At 33.1% G+C, this 21972-nt stretch overlaps 1 protein-coding gene across 1 annotated transcript; it reads left to right on the top strand.

The window, feature by feature from the left end:
• The first annotated feature begins 831 nt into the window (after positions 1 to 831).
• Positions 832 to 20722, top strand: LOC133320944 (klaroid protein-like). Its single transcript, XM_061530040.1, has 7 exons — positions 832 to 997; positions 7212 to 7775; positions 7843 to 8300; positions 8362 to 8550; positions 15383 to 16999; positions 17164 to 17276; positions 20510 to 20722. The coding sequence occupies exons 1-7, from the start codon at positions 840 to 842 to the stop codon at positions 20720 to 20722; spliced, it is 3312 nt and encodes a 1103-aa protein (XP_061386024.1). The 5' UTR covers positions 832 to 839.
• The last annotated feature ends 1250 nt before the right edge of the window (positions 20723 to 21972 follow it).

Here is a 21972-nt window from a genome sequence, read left to right as displayed (position 1 = left end):
AGACTAGAAGGTCTTCTCATAGAAGACCAGAAGGTCTTCTCATAGAAGACCAGAAGGTCTTCTCATAGAAGACCAGAAGGTCTTCTCATAGAAGACCAGAAGGTCTTCTAATAGAAGACCGAAAAGTGTTCTCTTGGAAGACCAGAAGGTCTTCTCATAGAAGACCAGAAGGTCTTCTCATAGAAGATCAGAAGGTCTTCTCATAGAAGATCAGAAGGTCTTCTCATAGAAGACCAGAAGGTCTTCTCATAGAAGACCGAAAGGCGTTCTCTTGGAAGACCAATACATCTTCTCATAGAAGATCAAAAGCTCTTCTTGTAGAAGACCTGAAGCTTCTCTCATAGAAGACCTAAAGGTGTTCTCATAGAACACCAATTCAATTGTTCTTCTCATAGAGGATCAAAAGCTGTTCTCGTAGAAAACCAGAAGGTGGTCTCAAACAAGTGGTCTGGGAGCAGCCCTATTGCTTTTACACAACAGGCTGAGAAAGGTCTCCACTAACCAACCACAACAACAAATATTACACACGCTAGCACATTACACAATTCATATCTTTCACACTGGATGGACTACCCGTCTTCATCATCATCTTCATATTTACTCATACTCCGTGTTTATCTTACAAATTTACTACATAGTGCTACACACATACATACCACATAATGTAACGTAATTTTGTTTGTTTACATTTGTTTATGGTTAGTTGGAAATTCTCGTTTTTTGTCTAATTTGTTTTTTTTTTTTTACTTTTCATTTATAGATTTACGTTTTTGGCCACCAGCAAGCTAGAAGCCATCAACCATTCAACAAACTGTGTTGTCTAAGACACCTCGAAAGACATGAGCGAACATAGCATGGAAACGAGACGTAGGTCTCGATCAAAAACACCATTTTTACGTTCCAGTTGTGATCATGAAAATTGCGATCACATTGGCGATGAGCCACACACACATCATCACAATAAAAAGAAACCAACATCACAATTACCAAATGTTCGGTAAGTATTTATAAACATATTTTGAAAACAAATTCAATAATCATTACTCATAAATTTTGAGTGTTTTTTTTTTGTTTTCTGTATAGATTTGAAATTTTGTTGAGCAATGACTAAATTAAGTAATTTCCTCCTCAGGCGACAGACAGCCAAATATACCTGTTTAAAGAGTAAATGCTACTTATTAAAGCATATACCGTCAACAGGGTTTTCAATAGTCTTTTTTCATATTAGTTATTTTTTCAATGATCTCATTGATTCTAATCCCAATTTTTTAATAATACAAATTACCATAGAAATTTTGTAAAATATTTAGATTTTTTTTTATGTTGTGTCTATGATATTTTCTGCAAACTGAACTTTTGTCGTCTGCTGTATCGCTTGGAAAATGAGGCTAGAACCATCAACATTCCTGATGAAGTTCAGTTTTTTTCGGTTCTCCTTTATGTGGGAGCTATATCGATATAGCAGCCGTTCCATTTTGGTATTTTTATGGTCCTAGGTGTATTTCTTCTCTGATGAAATTTTTGATATAGGTCTACATTTGACATAGCTCCCATACAAAAAGCCCCACCCGGTCTTTTTAATTGTCACAGCATACCATAACGTCTTCTTACAAAGTACCAGAAAAACTTCTCATAGAAGATCAAATGTCACCTCATAGACCAGGAGATGTTTTCGTAGCAGACCAGAGGTCTTCCCATAGAAGAAAAAAGACTTCTACAAAAAGACCTCCAATTATTCTCATAGACGTTAAAAATAAAGATCTTCTAATCGGATATTCAATCCGATTGAAATGAGTTGTCAGAAAAACGTCTCATAGAAGATCTAATGTCACCACGTAGTCCGATTGATTTTAGGTACTTTGTGGTTACTTACAAGCATGTTTGGTAATGCAAATGTGATATACCGGTCCACGTTTTGCTGTAACCAACCTCCACATTACTCTACCGCTACATTTTAATCATTTTTAATATATTCACTGATGGGGCTTTAATTTGGCACTCAGTCGGCTTCTTGAAGAGGAGAATTACATTTTTCAAAATAGTAGCATGTTTTCATAAAGTCCATGTGTAAATATCCCGCTAAATTTTGGATATTTTGATAGTTTTATAGATATGTGGCTGTAATAGGCATTACGGATGACCAATATCCTTTCGGCCTATTTTTTTGTGTATTGCCCCTATGTAAAGGTTCATGCGTGTAATTTGGTATTTCGGTGTCTCCAATAATAAACCAGTAAGGAAAGTAGTAAAGTTGGAGTGAGCCGACTATATAAAACCCTTCACCAATTCACTAATTTGAACCGATCTTCACGAAACGTAGCACACATCATTCTAGACTCAATTCAGTACGTTATGCCAAATTTCGTGCAAATCGAAAGATATATTTGGTGCACTTTGGTGCTATATATATAAATCTGAACCGACCTTCACGAAACTTAGCACACATCATTCTAGACTCAAATCAGTACGCTATGCAAAATTTATTGCAAATCGAAGAATATATGTAGGGTCTTTGGTTAATTCGGACGAAAATATATATATAAGCTATTTCTAAATCTGCACCGATTTTCATGAAGTTTAGCACACATCATTCTAGACATAATTCAGTATGCTGTGCCAAATTTCATGCAAATCGAAAAATATATAGAGGTACTTTGGTGCACCAATTACCTGAAATCGAACGAAAATATATATGGAATTATATCTTAATCTAAACCGCTTTTTCCCAATTTCAATAGGGGTTGTCCTTGGGTCAAATAAATGAGCTGTGCCAAATTTCATCCAATTCGAATCATAAATGCGACCTATACTTTGTTCACAATTTAGCATGGACAGACAGGCAGACGGACGAACATGCATAAAACTACTCAGGAAGTGATTCTATGCATATTCTCAAAAGGAACCATGTATCTATCTCGTTTCCTTTTGCCTGTTACAAACATATGCACAAAGACATAATACCCTGTACCACAGTGTGGTGAAGGGTATGCAAATCTCCTGGTAGAAATGTTTCAAAGCAGGCTAATCTTTTGGCATAGCTTCCATATGAGGGCCGGACCGATATAAGTATTTTGCAGAATAGAATAATAAATCTCCTGGTAGATAAGTGTCAATGTTGCAGCTCCATGTTTTGTCATGGCCTTTACATTCATTTACAAACATTTTAACCACGTTTTTACTCAGTTTCAGTTGGTTGATGACAATTGTTCCACAAAAATGTGCCATCTACTGCTATAGACCTACATTTGAGGAATTTTATCATTTTTATCGGACCCAGCGAACTTTAAACAACTGTTTATAGTTTTTTTGTTTTGTTTTTAAGATAACCTCACCCAATAAACTAATTTCCTATTAATATCTGATTTATAATATAAACAAAAAAAAAATCTAGTTTGCCTTACTATTATTGACGACAGCGCGGGGACAACTTGCACACAGTCTCACACACATGGTCAACAACAACAAACAAGGTTTTTATGCTGTTAACTTTTCAGTTTATAGTAGTAATAATAAATAAAAAACGTGTATTTTTTTGTTTTAATATCGTGACAAAACCAAAATAGTTTTTTTTCCTAAACTAAGTTATAACGTAAGCAATAACGTCATCGCTTCGCCAACGTTGCTGCCAATGATTACAATCATAGATATCTATATATAGACTAGAGTGATTTTTTGAACATGTGTTCAACACGATTGTAGTTACAAATGAAAACAGTTTATTATTTACTTTTTTCAAATAGTTTTCAACCTTCCTCGATAGACACCTACGAAATGGGGAAAAAGTTACATTGGGTTAAAGGCGTGTGGGGTTGGTGGGTGCGTGCTACAAATCAAAAACCAATTTTCGTTTTTTGCATGTCTATGTGTCGTTATTCGAATCAAATAACAAACTTTGTGGTGATGTGGTGGTGCTATACCAGCCGCCGGTTGTTATTGTTATTTCTGTTGATATGACGTTATGATGACTGTTAGAAACCCCACAACCACAAGCTATTCAACGCTCGTCGACCAGAGTACAAGCCTACATTTGGCGCAATTTTTGCTTTTTTAATTTATTTGAGGTTTTTTGCTTTGTTTTTTATTTTTATTTATTTTTTGAATCAACTAAAAAGCTTCACTCAATCTAATCAACCAAAAGAAAGAGAGAATGGAGAAAAAAAGGTTTGTTTTTGTTTACACTGTACCACAATGAATAATAAAAATGGCGCGGTGGAATTTTAGTTCCATTCTCCACATTGTGGCTGGCACCTCGTTTGTCGTCTCCACTATACCTTCGTTCTCCCCATACGTCGTATCCATAATTAGCTATGATGTCATATTGTGAATTTTGTATGTTTGCGCTTGAAATTTGTTTACACTTTTAATAGGTCTGTATTGAAGATTTTGTTTATATGGCGGCTCACGTTGAGATCGTGGGAGCGCGGGATTAATGGAATTCTAGTCGTCATTATTATTGGAAATGAAAAAAATTTGGAAATAAGTTTAGTAAATATAATGAATGACTTTTTATACCCTTTACCACACTGTGGTACAGGGTATAATGTCTTTGTGCATATGTTTGTAACATGCATGGTTCCTTTTGAGAATAATCATAGAATCACTTTCTGAGTCGATTTATGTCCGTCTGTTGATCTTAAATTGTAAACAAAGTAGAATGACGTTTCGTGAAAATCAGTTCAGATTTAGATATAGCTTCCATATATATTTTCGTCCAAGTTTAGGTAAAGGTTCACCAAAGTCCCTGTGAATCTTTTAATTTGCTCGAATTTTAGCATAGCGAACTGAATTAAGTCTAGAATGACGTGTGCTAAGTTTCGTGAAAATCGGTTCAGATTTAGATATAGCTCTCATATAAAGTTTCGCCCGATTTTAGGTAAATGGTGCACGAAAGTTTCTGCATATCTTTTGATTTGCACGAATTTGGGCACAGCGTACTGAATTAAGTCTACAATGACGTGTGCTAAGTTTGGTGAAAATGGGTTCAGATCTAGATATAGCTCTCATACATATTTTCGTCCGATTTTAGGTAAATGGTGCACCAAAGTCCCTTAAAATAATTTGATTTGTATGAATTTTGACATAGCGTACTGAATTAAGTCTAGAATGACGTGTGATAAGTTTCATGAAAATCGGTTCAGATTTAGATATAGCTCCCATATATAGTTTCGCCCGATTTTAGGAAAATGATGCACCAAAGTCCCTGCATATCTCTTGATTTGAACGAATTTAGGCACAGCGTACTGAATTAAGTCTACAATGACCTGTGCTAAGTTTGGTGAAAGTCGGGTTAGATTTAGATATAGCTGTCATATATATTTTCGTTCGATTTTATGTAAATAGTGCACCAAAATCCCCATATATCTTTCGATTTTGGTATAGCGTACTGAACTAGGTCTAGAATGATGTCTGCAAAGTTTCGTAAAATCGGTTCAGATTTACATGAACCTCTTATATATATTTTCGTCTGATTTTAAGTAAGTGGTGTACTAAAGATTCAACACAACGTACTGAAGTTAATATAAATTAATCTCTGGCTATTTTCCTTGAAATCGGTTCAGATCAGTACACCATATAATCCATGGGTGTCTGATTGAGATTCAATTTTAAACAGTGCAGCATACCGAATAGCGTGTTTCAAGTTTGCTTTAAATATTAATGAAGAAGAAAGAAAGCGTAGATTGAGAAGATTAAAAAATATGTTTTTAAGGACCAATAGAGGGTAGATTTTTTTAAAAATGTTTTTCATTTAAATATATATTTTTTCAAAACATAGAAACATATATTTTCATTGAAAAAATTTTCAAGAACCGCAATGGTCGTGGATTTTTTAAGAAAAATGTTTTTTCTTTGACTATATAAGGCCTGGATTTGTAAAAGATTTTTTTCAAGTCCTATCTAAGGCCATGTATTTTTTCTATTGGCAACATAAGCGAAATAATTGCCCGAAGTTTGTTTAGTTTCGGGACAAAAATTGGTCTTCAATACCATTTCCAAAATTCTTAACATTTTGTAATATTTAAAATTTTCCGCAACCCCGATTGGTTCTGTTGTTATCCGTTCAAATGTCATTACTTTTTTCCATTAGTTTTGCCCATAATAATTCCAGGTTAAACCTTGACGTAATTTTTGTTTTCGTTTTCTACAAAGACGCTACAAGTTGTGGTTTTTATGTGTGTTTCATGTTTTTTTTTTTTTGCTTTTGACCGACCCTCATTAGTTTGTTGGCCCAGCTACATAAATCAACAGTAGCCGACCCAGCACTCATTCAACCAGATTTTTGTTACGGCACCTCTTAATTATTGAAAGCGTCATCATTGGCATATGTCGTGTCACCACAGTCACCAGAATGTTGGACGGCTTTCACAGTGTTGTCGACGTCCTACCCCCGGCCACTATCCGTCGGTGTTGATTGTTATTATTGTTTGTTGTTGTTATTTCTAAAAATTTCAAGGTTAAATAACACGTTTGAAAATTGTTTCTAAACACATAACGTACGTACACACACGCACACACTTAATTTATGTATTTTTTAATTTTTTATTTATAGTTTACTTTTTATTTTTTATATATATTTTCCTTGTTAAACAAATCGCTTAGATTTAGATGTTGAACATTTTTTTCCGAACTTTTGTTTGTAGCAAGGTCTTGTGTAAGAGGTGAGAAGGGGGTAAATGGTCATAAAGCTTTTAAATAATTTTCCCACCAATATCTCATAAATTCATATTTTGCGGGTTTCATTTTTCGATGACATTGAATGGCTGGGCGCTGGGATGAGACCCATGATGACCTTTGTAGTATTCGTATAGTCTCCACGGAATGACAAATTCAATATATAATCTACACCATATATATATTGAATTTGTAATTCCGTTTGCAATATCTCGAAATATTCACCGGAGGACTCCATAATTTTTTCTTTTTATATGGCATTTAGAATGCTTGAGGAGGGGCGAATAATATCTTTGTAGAAATATAGATGGAGGTTTTTATATATCTGTTCATATATAATTATCGCTTCTGGGTGCATGTTCCAACACTGTTAGTTGATATTCCTGACTTTTGGTGGGTAGAAAACTTCTTCGTAGAAAATGGTCCATATATCATCCTATTTTTAGGCATATTTATGATTCTAGATCTGTTTTTTTCCTATTAATATAAGAAAATAATTTTAAATCAATTTCTAATAATTTTTTATTCCCATTTTTTTCCAGAACCATTGTTGAAGAAACCGTCGAAGTAACATCATCATCTTCCGTAGAGGCTTCGGGTAAAAATAGTCCCTCCAAAATGACACAAACTAAAATAAAAACATCCGATTACTCCAGCGATGATAGTCCTGATAATAAAACCAAAACAACAGGAACAAGGGCTATAACATCAGTGTCCAGCAATTCACAACAACAACAGTTAAGAAGTCAAACGGAGTCAAAAACCAGTACGACCACAACTGTTGTAACCAAAACCAAAAAAATTGGAGGCAGTGTGGCCACATCAACACCTAAAGCAAGTAATTTTATAACCCATTTTGCATCACAATATTCCTCCAGAGGTAGTGGTGGTGGTGCTAAATCATCCAAGGCACAAATCGAGTCTCAATTTGAGGAAGAGAAAAATGTCAAGGAACATACACAAAATGTGCTGAACAGTGAAAAGGAGTTGAGTAAAAGTAAATCATATCTAAGTGGATTTTTGGGTAACTCCTTCAGTTTGGATAATTTGGATGCCAGTGATCATGTGGCCTATTTGGAATACAAAAAGGCAGGCGAATATTGGAAGTAAGTTTAATCAAATACATTATTCAAAAAAGAAGAAAAAATTAATGATTTTTAACCCTCTTTCTAGGACAACACCCAAAACAGATTACACCTATTCGGAACTTTCCCCCCATCGTCGTGAATTGGCACCCGGTATTGTTGCCATGCCTAACATGTCCCGCAAATCATTGGAAAATCATCATGAACGTATCAATTATATGATTGAACGTGATCCTGCCCAAGAAGAATATATCCGTCGTCGTTATGAATCCTCCAAATATACACAAAATCGTAGAGCTGCCGAGCAGTTGGCTTATGATTCAGGCGATGAAGTAGATTATACATATCGTAGAGCAACTAATCGGCAATATAACAAGCAGCAACAGGAATCGTGGTTAATGCGTTTCATAACCACAATTGTCACAACCGTGACCACAACATGGTCCAGCATTACGGGTTCGAATAGTGATCAAAACGGTGGTGTTGGTCGTTACACCAGCTACAGTAGTAGTATGTATCACACCAAATTGGCAGAGGAGGAAAGAGGTAGGTGTTTGATATTGATTTCCTTATTTTCAATTAATTAATTTTATTTTTTTATAAATAGGTTTCTTTGGTTCAGTGCTACATGGCATCACCTCGGCCTTTGCATATTTCACTCGCAATCTATATTTGTTTATCTCATCGGTTTTATGTTTGGACACATGGCTGCTGCAATCTTCCAGTGCTGATAACAAGAGCAAAAAACGTTTCCTATTATTTTTGTTGATGCTGTTGCCATTGTTATTGTTAGCGGGTAAGTTTCGTTGTTTTTTTTATGTCTTTGTTTTAATTTTGGATCAGCCTCAGATTTTATCACTCAGTAAATTTTTGAAATGAAAATTTTTATGAATTTTCATATGACTGACAATATATACAGGCTTCAAATCCTTGGAGAGGTTATTTAAAAAAGGTCCATAACGTATTCCAATAGTGCAGCCCCAATGTTTGTCCGATTGACACGAAATTTGCATAGCTTTCTGATACAGTATAGAAAGGCGTACATCAAGTTTTGTTGAAATCGGCCCAGATTTATTGTAATCACAGAAGGCCGGAAGCCCTTCTCCTAAGAGACCAGAATGAAGATGTCTTTTTAAGCGTATTGACTAGGGATTGAGAAGGATTTCTAATAACAGATCAGAAGATCTACTCATAGAGGACCTCAAAATCTTCTCATAGAAGACCTGAAAATCATTTTATAGAACAGAAGCTAACCTCAAAGTAGATAAGGAAGACAGAAGGACAAAATAATTTCTCATAGAAAGGGGTATCAAATATAAAATTAGATGGTTTTCTCGAAGAAAACCTGAAGGCCTCAACCAGGAAGACATAAACAACTGCTCATAGAAGGCCAGAATTTTGCTTTCTACAAGACCCAACAGTCTTTTTATTGATTACCCGAAGCCAGAAGTTATATTCATTGAAGTCCAGAATTTGGTCTCATAAAATTGCAAAAGGATTTCTCTTAGAAGAACAGAAGATAGTCATAAAATAGAAAGGTTGTTTAGAGATCTCCTCATAGAAAGCCCAAAATTGTTTCTATAGAAGAGCAGAAGGTCACTCAAAGTAGGCTAGAAACCTGAAAGATTCTAATAGGGGCCAGAGGATTCTTTAAAAATAAACTCTGAAGACATTCCCATGGAAGTTTTTACGACTTTTTCGAAGAAGACCAATAGTCCGCATTCTACAAGACCCATTAGTCTTCCCATTGAATATTCGAAATTATTTTCATAGTAAAGAAGGCCAGAGTTTTTTCTCATAAGAGGCCAGAAGGTATTTTTTTTTTTTAATACAGATGTAGAGGAATTTTTTGTGGAAGAGCAGAAATTCTGTTACTTGAAAATCAGAAGATATTCATTAAATAGAGGAAAATCTTCTCTTGGAAGAAGACCTCATAGATAACGAAAATATCTTCTTATTGAAAGCGAAAATGTTTTCGAATCGAAGACACAAATACTCTTTTTCTTATTGAAGACTGTAAGATATCCACACAGATCAAAAGTCTTCGTGTTCTGCTAGAAGGCCACAAAATCTTTTCCTATAAGATATAGAAGGTCTTGTCTAAAACTCGAGAAGGACTTCTTATCAAAGGTGGTCTTCCCATTAAAAATACTAGTAGGGTACGTCCATATATTTTTCATTCAAAATTTACTGAGTGTTAAATAATATATTTTAATTTTGAAATTTGCACGTTTCATTATTTTATTTGTATTATTATATATACATATTTCTGGCTGAATCTCTTTACTATCATAATTGTGTTTTTTTTTTCGTTTTCTTCTAATTGCCATTACAGGTACTTACTATTATCTCCATCCCAATGAACCTTTCCCACCCAAATCATTTTCCCAATATACTATGCAATTGCCCGAATTACCTAAAATCGATATAACCGAATATATTAATGAGGCCAAATATGAAGAATATAAAAAAGAAGCCTTTAATCGTATCGAAAATGTACGCGATTGGTCGGCCGATTATTTTCTCTATTTAAAAACCGTTTCACAAAATATCATCGACGAGGGTCGTAAACTTTTTCAACGCGACGAACATTTTGAACGTATTTAAAATGGACGTTTTTAAATTATTTTTTCAATTACTATATGATTTAGTAAATTTTTTCTAGAATTCATTTCATTTTCTATACATAGGTTTAGAAGTTATTATTATTTTTTGTTCGTTATTTTTTTGCCTAGAAGGAAAACAACAAGTCTTAGAACACTAATATGTATATCTATTGAGAAGCTATTTTCTTATAAAAACTTCTTATATAATAAAATAACATGTTTTTGTGTATTTGAGAATATTTCTTTCTTAAGTATTTTCTTTCGAACATTTGTGTGCCATTTGTATTTACTAATTTAGAAAATTTTGAAAATGTTTTTCTTTGTTAACATTTTTTTAATGTTTCCTGTATGTAACCAAGTATGTAAGGGGTTATTGTCGTAGATATTCGAAATATGTTTAATATACATGTTGAATATAAATTAAAAATATTGTACTGAAATTATTTCAGTACTTCAATAAATCAAAATTTAATCTAATAATAATATTCCAATCGAAATATTAATTCCAATCAATATTGGAATATTTTCTAAGTTGGATTGAACAATTTTCGACATATTCACTCCCATATGAATTTGGTATATTTTTTTTAATTTTGCTTTAGAAGTATTCCCGTTATATTAGAATCTTTTTTAAAACATATATAACGAAAAATTCGAGGTCCTTATATGTACAATTCATATATAACCCATTTGTTGTTTTCCTTTCTGTTTTCGTCTTCAGTATTTTTTTGTTTGTATTTCTTTTTTTTTCTTTTGTTATATATATTTTTTGTTATTTATTATTTTTTTTAGTTTCTTTATTATTTTTTTAAATTTTTTTTTTGTTAAATTTTTATTTTTTTTTCACGTCCTATCCATAACCCCAGCTTTGTCCTATGAATATTAATCTATTTTTTTTAAATACAATAATTATTTTTTTAGTCGCGTAAGTTGTAGTTTCTAGTTTTTTTTATATTTTTTCTCGCTCTACAAAAACAAAACAAAAACGTACAAATTTTTTTGCATTTCATTTTTCGGTTAATATCGATTTTAGTTTAATTCAATTCCCCAACAACAAAAATCATTTCCATTTGCCATCCTGAAGGTTTATTTATTCCCTATCTCCTACGCCCCTGCAACAAAAGGAAACTATCAATGTTTTCCAAACCAAAAAACCCAAACAATGTGCAAAGCTTTTTGAAAGCATCCATATTCATTCGAAAATAATAACAATATAGCAAATTTGGAGAAGGATAGAGTGTTATAACCAAAAAACCGCTGCAATATCTGAAAACAAAACATATTTTTTTCTCATTCTCTTATTTTTATATTATTAAATATAAAACAAATTATACATTTTAGTTTTAAAAAATAATATTAAATAATATATATTATATATAGTTTATTTTTTTGTATGTTCTATATATACAGGGTGTATCAACAAAATGTATAGGGATATATATGTTTTTGGTTAAATATTTACAATTCAAAAAGTCAACAATTTTTTTGTAATGAACCACAAGGGTTCCTTGTTTAGAAACCTTAACCCCTCACACAAGATATTTTTCACCCCAAAATAGAAAGATATCCAATGAACACAACACACACATTTTGAACTTTAGAAGTTCTTCTTATTCTTCTCAAAACAGACCAGTAATTATTCCCATTTATTTTATTTCAAAAATTACTTAACTCTTCATTCTGTACAATAAATTTTACCTCATTATGGTGGATCAGGATATGTGAATGCCCCAAAAGATTTTCTGTCCTAAAAAAAGGTCACTTTCAACCAATTTGAACTAAGAAGACTTGATGTTCTTCTTCTTCCTCTCAAAACAGACCAGCAAGTATTCTCATTAATTTTATTTCAAAAATTTCTTAAAACTACATTTTGTACAATAAATTTTCCCTCATTAGGTTGGATCAGTATGTGTAAATACCTCAAGATTTTCTATCCTAAAAGATGAATTTTGTTTTCAAGGTCGCTTTCAAAAAAGTTGAACTAAGAAGACTTTGGAAGTTCTTCTTCTTCCTTTCAAAACCGGTCAGCAATTACTCTCACTAATTTTATTTCAAATATTTCATAACTCTACATTTTGTACAATAAATTTCCCCTCATTAGGGAGGATATGTAAATGCCTCAAGATTTTCAAAAATTTTCAAAAAAGTTGAACTAAGAAGACTTTGGAAGCTCTTCTTTCTCATTAATTTTATTTCAAAAAATTCTTAGCTCTACATTTTGGCCTAAGTCATGTGTGTTAGGCCATGTTTGGTTGGGTTTGTGAACTTATGCTTATTGTCTATGAAGACTGGGCCAAAGAAGACCTGTTGGACTAATCACTGTATGACAGTATAACTCCCAAATATACAGTTATGTCTTTTATTCCCAATGGGGATTCATTCTTACATATTTTGTTAGAAATCTTTTTTGTGAATGTACTCCAAGGTATCGATTCTTGTTAACTTGAGTTCACATTTTTTCCAATATCTTCTTATAATGGTGTTTTCGGTATTCAGAAATATTTGAGATATACTTGTCTTCCAAAATCCATCTAAAAAGTCAAGGTCATTTTTTCTTAATTTTTATTATTTACTCACAATTCCCCTAACTGATTCCATCTTACAATCCATGATTAATCCTTACATTTTGGGACACCACCCTGTATGTATATTTTTGTAGTAAATATTTTTTTCTAATTTTCGAAAAAACAAAACAATCACTGTGTGTCACTATTTCTTCTAATGATATTAAAACAAAAAAGCATAGTTGTTAAACAACTTTAACATTTTATGATCAAAAAATTCAATTATCTTATAAAATATATTCAATTATTTTCTTCCTCACTCAATGTATAAGTTTTCTAAAATTATATATATTTTTTTAACTAATTAAATAAAAATATGTCTCTAACACCATGTAAAAAACCAACACACACAAAACATATCAATGTGAGTTGTTAATTTTATAAAAAAATAGGGAATGTAGAAAAGGGAACAATCAAAAAATGCTTATAAGGAAATTAAAACTATACAATTTTTTTTTCAAAATTCCCCAAATGTAGTAAGAATTATAAAAAATATATCGCAAGAAGTTCCTAGATTATTTTCAAAAAAGACTCGTAAGAAAATCCTATAATAACGCCTTCTTTATGTCAAATAATTTAATAATTTTTTGGAGTAATAGATGTATAGTGGTTTTTGGAACCGATCATGGCCTTGTGGCTAGGTTCCCATTCATGAAGAAAAAAAAATAAATTGAAATTTAAGGCGTTCTTTCAAAATTTACGACCCTTTCTACTTTTAAGATTCCTACTCAATTTTTTTTGATACGATTTAGAATAGAGCCCCCATCCCTTTTCCACCCGAAGTTTTTATGATTCGATATTTTAATAACCCACTCGCAAAAATGTTCAATAATTCTATATTTAGACACTACAGGTATTTTAAAGCTCACGGCCATTTTCCAACAGAAGTGTTAGCAATTTCATATTTTCTGTCCTCAGAGGATAAAATACTTCCTTTACAGAAACACTTTTAATTAAATTAAATATTCTTGATCAGTGTAAATTTCTCAGACGATTTAGCCTTGTCCGTCCTTCCGTCTGTTGTAAGCATGCTATCTTCTGAAGGAATTGAGATAGATCGCCAAAATTTTACATAGACTCGTCTTTTGTCTGCAGGCAGGTCAAGTTCGTATATGGGTACCCCCCAATTTTCCATATTTTAGGATTCTTGAGCGCGCTTTTCAACCGAATTAGCTGAAATTTTGTACATGGGGTTATTTTTTGATACCAAATGTCGTCACTAAAAATTATAACTATCGATTCATTTTTTCGCGTAGCCCCTATATAAAGGCACCCCCAATTTTCGGTATTTTGGAGTTCTTGGTACATTGGGTTCTTTTTGAGTACCAATAGTCTCCACTAAAAATTGTAAATATCGGTCTACTTTTTCTAGTAGCCCCCATGTAACGGTACCCCCCAATTTACTTGTATTTTGGGGGGTTTAAGTGCGTTTTTAAACGAAATTCGCTGAAATTTGATACAATGGGTTCTTATTGGATACCAAATCTCTCCACTAAAAATAGGTCCATTTTTTCCGGGTAGCTCCCACACAGGGCAGTCTTAATTTTCGGTATTTTGGTTTTCTTGAGCCCGCTTTTCAACCGAATTCTCTGTAATTTGGTATTTTTTAGTCGCATATGGTAACAAATCTTCCTACCAAAAATTATTAATATTCCCCACGTTTTAGGTGTAGTCCCCATATAACTCCCTTCTTATATTGAAATAGTTAGCTCATTTGTTACGTGTGTAGGTTTTCGGCCCGGCCGAACTTAACACTTTTTCACTTGTTTGTATTTTTATTGTTAGTTTTTTTTTCTACGAAGTGATATTTCGTGTTTAAAAAATGTTCCATATTTCTTTCATATAACAGTCACCACCCATTTTAGGTGTTTTGAAAGGCCCTTGCCTAATTTCTTCTTATAAGCTTTATTGATACATTCCTTGGGTGGGATTTTTTGTAATGTGGCTCGATGGGTTGGTTGGGTAGTTTTATAGAGCTGGTAAGTATTGATTTTTTATGTGTGCTCCTTTTCTGTATAAATGTGTGGTGGTAAAGGAAAAAAAAAAAACAGAAGGGAAAACAACAACAACAATTGGCAACGAATTGGAAAAAATACTCTATCCTTCTTCATTTGTTTATTTTGTTCGATTTATTTATTTTTTTATTCTTTACAAAATTGCTATGCTGTGCTTTATAATTCCCTAGATTTAAAATTGGCCCCCTCTCCCCCTTCCAAAAAAGAAGAAACATTGGCTTTTACTAAAATTTTTATAATTACCTCCCTTAAAAATGGCTGCATTCCATTTCCATTCCTCTAGAATTATTTTTTCCCCTATATAACAAATGAAGAAGGTTCTCACATCCCCAAAAAGAAGCGAGAAAAACAGAGAGGAGTATTTTTTCTAATCATTGCTTTTTTGTTTTTCCTTTTCTATTTTTTTCCATGACTCCCTCCCTTACCACATTTGTGCAAAACAGCCTGGTATTTATTGGATGACGAAGATCGCCTCGTATATACTCAACGATGGAATTCTTTGCTACCTCTATCCCTCGTCACCACTCTACGAGGATCATTGTACACGAATGTTCATGCCATAAAAAGCTTTCTACAATTACCTCTATTCTCATCCACGGGTTCTAGTCAAAAAGCCACATTAGAAGAATTGAAAATGTCAATGTCAAAATCATCACTGGCCAATGAGGAACAATATGAAAATATTCTAAATCACATTAATTCCTATGTTCAAACATTGGTGGATTTAAAATTACAAGAACAACAAAAATTGATGGAACAACAAAATAAGAAATCCGCCTCAGAACTTTCATCGAAACAAATCAATTTAATAGTACAAATAATGAAGGAGAATTTGGAAACATTGTCAAGGCAAAAACGTGATAAGGACGCACTGACCCTCAGTGATGCTGATCTGAATCTAATAGTACAAAAAGTTTTATTAAAACTTCAGGAGGGTACCGATTTTACAGTACCCGTACAATTGTCGTCGGATAACATTGAAGAAATTAAACGTTTGGTTTCCCAGACCCTGGAAGTGAATAATCACGCCCATTATCACACTTTGGTGGAAAAATTGGATCTTGATGCTCTAATTGCCAAGCTTTTAAAAGCTCCCCTATTTTCGTCTTACATCAACGATGAAATCTCTGTACAAATTAATGAAAAATTACACGACAAACTTTTGGAATTACAAAAAATTCAAAGCAGCAGCTCCTCCGGCAAGGATGGCGGCTCAGCCGAACACTTGGCCTTTTTGGAACAACAAAAACTCATTATTGACAATTTGGGCCAAGAGGTGGCATTTATAAAGCTTTCCCTTTCGGATAAGCTCTCTGAAAATGAAGATCTCCACTACTCCATCAAACATCTGCAACAAACCCAGGATGATTTATTGAAACGCCTACAAGAACTTGAATTCAATACCGATCAGCGTTTCTCCTCGCTGCTACAAGAAATCTCCACCAAATTGAATACCCTCAAAGAGGAACAATTCCATTTGCTCAACCAGCAAGTGAAACTTTCCCTAATAGATATTCTCGGTTTTAGCTCGTCCCTGAAAAATGGTGCCAAATTTGATGATGGTGATTTGCAACATTGGGTCAACTCCATGTTTGTCGCGAAAGATTATTTGGAACAACGTCTATCGGATATTAACAATCACACCCATGACAAGATTAAACAAGAAATTGATAAATCTGCAATGTTCCTAATGCGTGACATCAGTGAAAGATTGAAACAGGAAATCATAACGGCAGTGGAGAATAAACATAAGGAAACCAATACCAAATTGGAGGGTCAAATCAAGGCTGCCTTGTCTGAGGAGGAAGTTCGTAACATTGTCAAATCGGTACTGGCCATATATGATGCCGATAAAACGGGTTTGGTTGATTTTGCCTTGGAATCGGCCGGTGGTCAAATTTTGTCCACCCGTTGTACGGAGAGTTATCAAACGAAGTCAGCACAAATATCAATTTTTGGTATTCCCCTATGGTATCCCACAAATACACCACGTGTTGCCATTTCACCCAATGTCCAACCGGGTGAATGTTGGGCATTCCAAGGTTTCCCTGGATTTTTGGGTAAGCAAAGTTGACAACAATAAAATATAAAGGAGGAAGATAAAAATTTTGAAATACAGTTGAGACATGATTGATTTTGACATAAGATATCCATATAATCACGTTTCAATTGTATTAAAATGGGTATTTAAAAATGTAATAATTTCGATTTTTTTATTTTCCAGTGCTAAAATTAAACTCTCTGGTCTATGTTACCGGTTTCACATTGGAGCACATACCAAAAAGTTTGGCACCAAATGGAGCGATTGATTCGGCGCCAAAGAATTTTACAGTTTGGGTAAGTTCATGATTTAACTTCAAGAGGATCCTCGATAGCTCTTCTTAGACATAATTCCTACTAGAGTTCACATATAGATATGGGAAATTACAAAAATCTTTTAAATTCCTTGAAGCTGAGGTATGCAAGGTTATAACTCGCGAAATATGAACATATTGCATATAATTTAAATTCAATTCTATAAAATAAAGTGTTCTTGTCAAAATCTTAAAATTTTGGTAATAAATAATAAGTTGCGTGGAAGCTGTGATAGTGGTAATGTAAAAAAATGGGTGAAAATGTGTTGAAGCCAACGAGTTTTTTTGTGTTCGTTCCCGATTTGTGGCTAAACTACACAACGCACGCACATGTGATCAGTGACTAAGTTGCAGAATACAATATGGTTCTAATGTATGATTTTTCGATATAATCACTGCATCCACCCAAAATGGATGCTGACATTTTGAAGCCGGATTTTCCGTGTTTTTTGAATTTTTCTTATAATTAGGATGCGCATCCAGATAATAGAATAAACTAATTATAGGATTGTAGAACTCGTGATTCTGCTTCGTTTAGTGTATATCTCATGAATGTGCTCACTGTAGCTTCTTTGCAATTGGGTTCCAAAGACGAAAATTTGGTGCGTAAATTTTTATAAAAAACTTATTTTTTGAGTCTAAAATTAAGAAAGTCCATTCAAATTCCGTGGAACCCCGCGTGATTTTAGTTTTTTTACGTGCCGGATCTAATGAGCCCATCCATGTTCAATTCCGTCCAATAAAACGGCGGTTATAGGTACCTTGAATGTGGGAAAAACTGCAAAAACTTATTTTGACAAATTCGCGTATATAATCGCGGTTTTCTTCGAATTAATTTTACATGCATTTATGCTTGTATTGTCAAATTCGCGAATCTGTGTGGAAATAGGTCAAAAATACATCGATACGCGAATAATATGCGTATTTTATCCAAAATTGATTGTGGAGGCACATCCGCGGTTCTTAACCGATCCTTTTAAAATAGGTGTCCTTTTGCGTATTTTCATAGGAGATTTCTTAAATCGGATGAGCATAAAATTCGTATGCACGTTGCGTGATTTTTATCCATTTTTAGGGTTTTTGCATAGTAAAGTGCATCGAGTGGCACACTTTGACCGCTAAATTAAACATCAAAAAATTAATGATTATTGAAAGACATTGATTCGGTTTATACGAAAATCGCATGCGCATCAACTGATTTCAACTAATTCGCGTATGGCATGCTTCTAAATATTGGTAATTTGTATGTATTGTAACTGCAATATATTTAGTCATTAATGACGTCGAAACTCTTATCAGATGAATCTACCGATATTTAACAATCATCTAAAAGAATTTGCAGAAGAAAGCGTCGTATATTTTAGAAGATTAAGGCAAAACCGTATCCTCTTAACCATACTAAAAAAATCGAAAATTCAAAAAAAATTTGTTTTAATTCAAAAATTAATTTATTTTATTTTCCGATATCTTCATGTTTCTATTTGTTTTTCGCGACTATTAAACCGTATTTCAGTGTGATTTGACTAGTATGCACAGAAAACAATGGTGTTTAAGCATTTGTGAAGAAATTCGCGAATTGCAACGAATAGGAATTCATATAATTTGTATTTAAAATACAAGATTTAAAACCGCTATAACTTTTGTGCGCAGCATCCGAATTTGTGAACGCGAACAGATTTCGAATCAGCATATTTTTCTTAACCTATGTATCAAAAATCATAAATGTGCTCGCAAAAAAATTTTTCAAAATTTTGTTAATGGAATTTTAAAAGAATTTTGTAATTTCCCATATAAAAGAGCGCCAGCAAACGTTCTAATGCCCTTCGATAGACATACAACGTTCTAGGGGTCTACAATAGACGGAAGACCTTTAGAGAATATTTTTAGAGGCCATAAGTTGTAATTTTTTTAATAGATTTTTCATAGACGTGACTTTTTTTAATTTTTTTATATATTGATTTTTTCAAGGACTCTTAGGTCATAAGGCGTGAATTTATTAAATAATTTGTTTTGAAGACCTTTATGCCATAAGGCGTGTTTTTTTTAAATTGATTTTTTCAAGGACTCTAAGGCCATAAGGCGTGGGTTTTTTAAATAGATTTTTTCAAGGACTCTTAGGCCATAAGGCGTGGGTTTTTTGAGGACATTTTCTCAACCATCTTCAGGACTAAGGCGTGGGGTTTTTGAGGACATTTCCTCAACAATCTTCAGGACTACAAGGCGTGGGATTTTGAGGACATTTTCTCAACCATCTTCAGGACTACAAGGCGTGGGGTTCTTGAGGACATTTTCTCAACAATCTTCAGTACTACAAGGCGTGGGGTTTTTCGAGGATATTTTCCGAACAATTTTCGGAGCAACAAGGCGTGGGGCTTTTCGAGGATATTTTCCGAACAACTTTCGGAGCAACAAGGCGTGGGTTTTTCGACGATATTTTCCGAACAACTTTCGGAGCAACAAGGCGTGGGTTTTTCGACGATATTTTCCGAACAATTTTCGGAGCAATAGGGCTTGTGTTTTAGAGGATATTTTTAAGACGCAAAAAGCCACAGGCGTGGATTTTTTTCATACGTGTTTATAAAGGCTCAACAGAGCCACAAACTAGGATATTTTGTGGGCTTGGCATAGTTACAAGTTTGGATTTTAAAAACGATTATTAGAAGTCTCAATAGAACCATAAGTCAGGATTTTTAAATACGATTTGTTAAAGGCTTACATAGTCACGATCGACGGTTTTTACAGATGATTTTTTAAGGCTTAACAGATCCGCAAGCTTGGACATTTAATGGCGATGTCTGATGTCATACGCCCATAAATATGATTTATTGTATACCTTACTGTACTTTTTATATCCCGTCGAAAGAAATTAAATTTTTAAGACGACTCTTGAAGCCTTCACAAAGTCCGAAACTAGAATTTTAAAAGACAGATTAGCAGAAGGCTTAACAGAGTCCGAAACTAGAATTTTAAAAGACAGAATAGCAGAAGGTTTAACAGAGTTAAATACCATTTTTTAAAGACTCAACAAAGCAACATACAAGCGATATTTAAATGTGATTTTAAAAGGCTTAACAGTGCAACAACCTTGGATATTGAACTAATTTTTTTTCTGAGACACTTGGTGTTAGATAATTTGAAACTAATTTGTAGGTCCTCTATAGATGGTAGATATTCTATAAAATTTCTCTATTTCCCCTTTCCATTTATTTCTTCCAGGGTTTGGAACATGAAAAGGATCAGGAACCTATCCTCTTTGGTGAGTATGAATATGCCGATAATGATGCTTCTTTGCAGTATTTCCCGGTGCAAAATCAAAATATCAATCGTCCCTATGAAATTGTGGAATTACGCATCGAATCGAATCATGGCCAGCCGTTGTACACCTGTCTCTATCGATTCCGGGTACATGGAAAACCACCAACATCATAAAGCCAGCCTCTCTACAAATGCAACTAGGGCAATTGCACTAAAACCAAAAGAAAATATCCATCCCTCCCTCCAAAAACCCAAAAAATTACTAAAACTTAGCCATAATAATTAAGTTCAAACAGCACAAAAATCAGAAACATATAAACAGTGAATATTAAAAAAAATTGAATGCCTTAATTTTTAAGATTAGTAGATAGTAAAAAAATGTAAATAATTTATAATATAAGTATAAATGTTTGTAGCTATATATATATGTAATTTAGTTATACTATATGAAATGAAAAAAAAAATGGTTTATTCTACTCAGATAAAGTAAATACGTGCCTTTTGTAAATGGTTTATCACAGAGATTCCTATAATGCCAAGGTGCAACTCTTTACATGTTTGTTAACAAAAATGAAACCAATAACAATAAGGTTTACACACACACACTATTTACTTTATTAGAATTAATGCTAGCTTGTTTATAAGTGCAACTACTTTTCCTTATTAAAAAAAGAATCACACTTTTTTTATAAATTTCCCAGACTCGATTAACTACCTACCTCTCTTCCTTCCCTCCAAAACCTACTTAAAACAGAGTTTTTTTCTCTTACTTGTATAGGCAGTCTTCTACTTTAAGCTTTTGGCATTGCTTTTAACAACTTTTGTTTCCTTGTAATTTTAATAATATTTATTTTTATCTTAAAAAACTAAATCTATATAAAAATAATCAAAACTTTTGTATATAATGCTCGGCATTTAATTTTATTTTTTTTTGTATTTTATTTTTAATTTTCTATTAATTTTTTGTGAATAATAAACTATTTGTATTAATTTAAAAACATTTTTTGCTTAAGGCTTGGAGTGCTTAATTTAAATATACTAAAATGCAATAAAAATCATATTTTGAAATAATTAAATCATGATGTATTTTGAAAAGGCAATTAAAAACAAATATAAGCCAAAGAACTTCTAAGAACTTTGCTTTCGCTTTAAATAAAAAATATATTTCTATGAATGTTTTCAATATATATATATATATATATGATCCTCAATATATAGATGACCCAAAATATGGCCCTCTATTTGTTGAAGGCCTACAAAAGGATCTTCAAAGAGACTTCTATCTATCGAAGCCCCTATAAAAAGTCTTCTGTGTATGGAAGTCTCCTGAAAGATATTTTAAAACTTAATCTGCTATAAATTTCCTTAAAAAATTCAAATTCGTAATTCATAAGTAAAATAATGCTTTCGCATTATTGGTGTTC

The sequence above is a fragment of the Musca vetustissima genome, unplaced genomic scaffold (assembly GCF_032173495.1).
Source record: "Musca vetustissima isolate MV318-11 ecotype Yass unplaced genomic scaffold, APGP_CSIRO_Mvet_v1 utg6675, whole genome shotgun sequence".
Taxonomy (NCBI): Eukaryota; Metazoa; Arthropoda; class Insecta; order Diptera; family Muscidae; genus Musca; species Musca vetustissima.
Note: the sequence above shows the minus strand (reverse complement) of the source record. Positions and strands in the feature narration are given on the sequence as shown.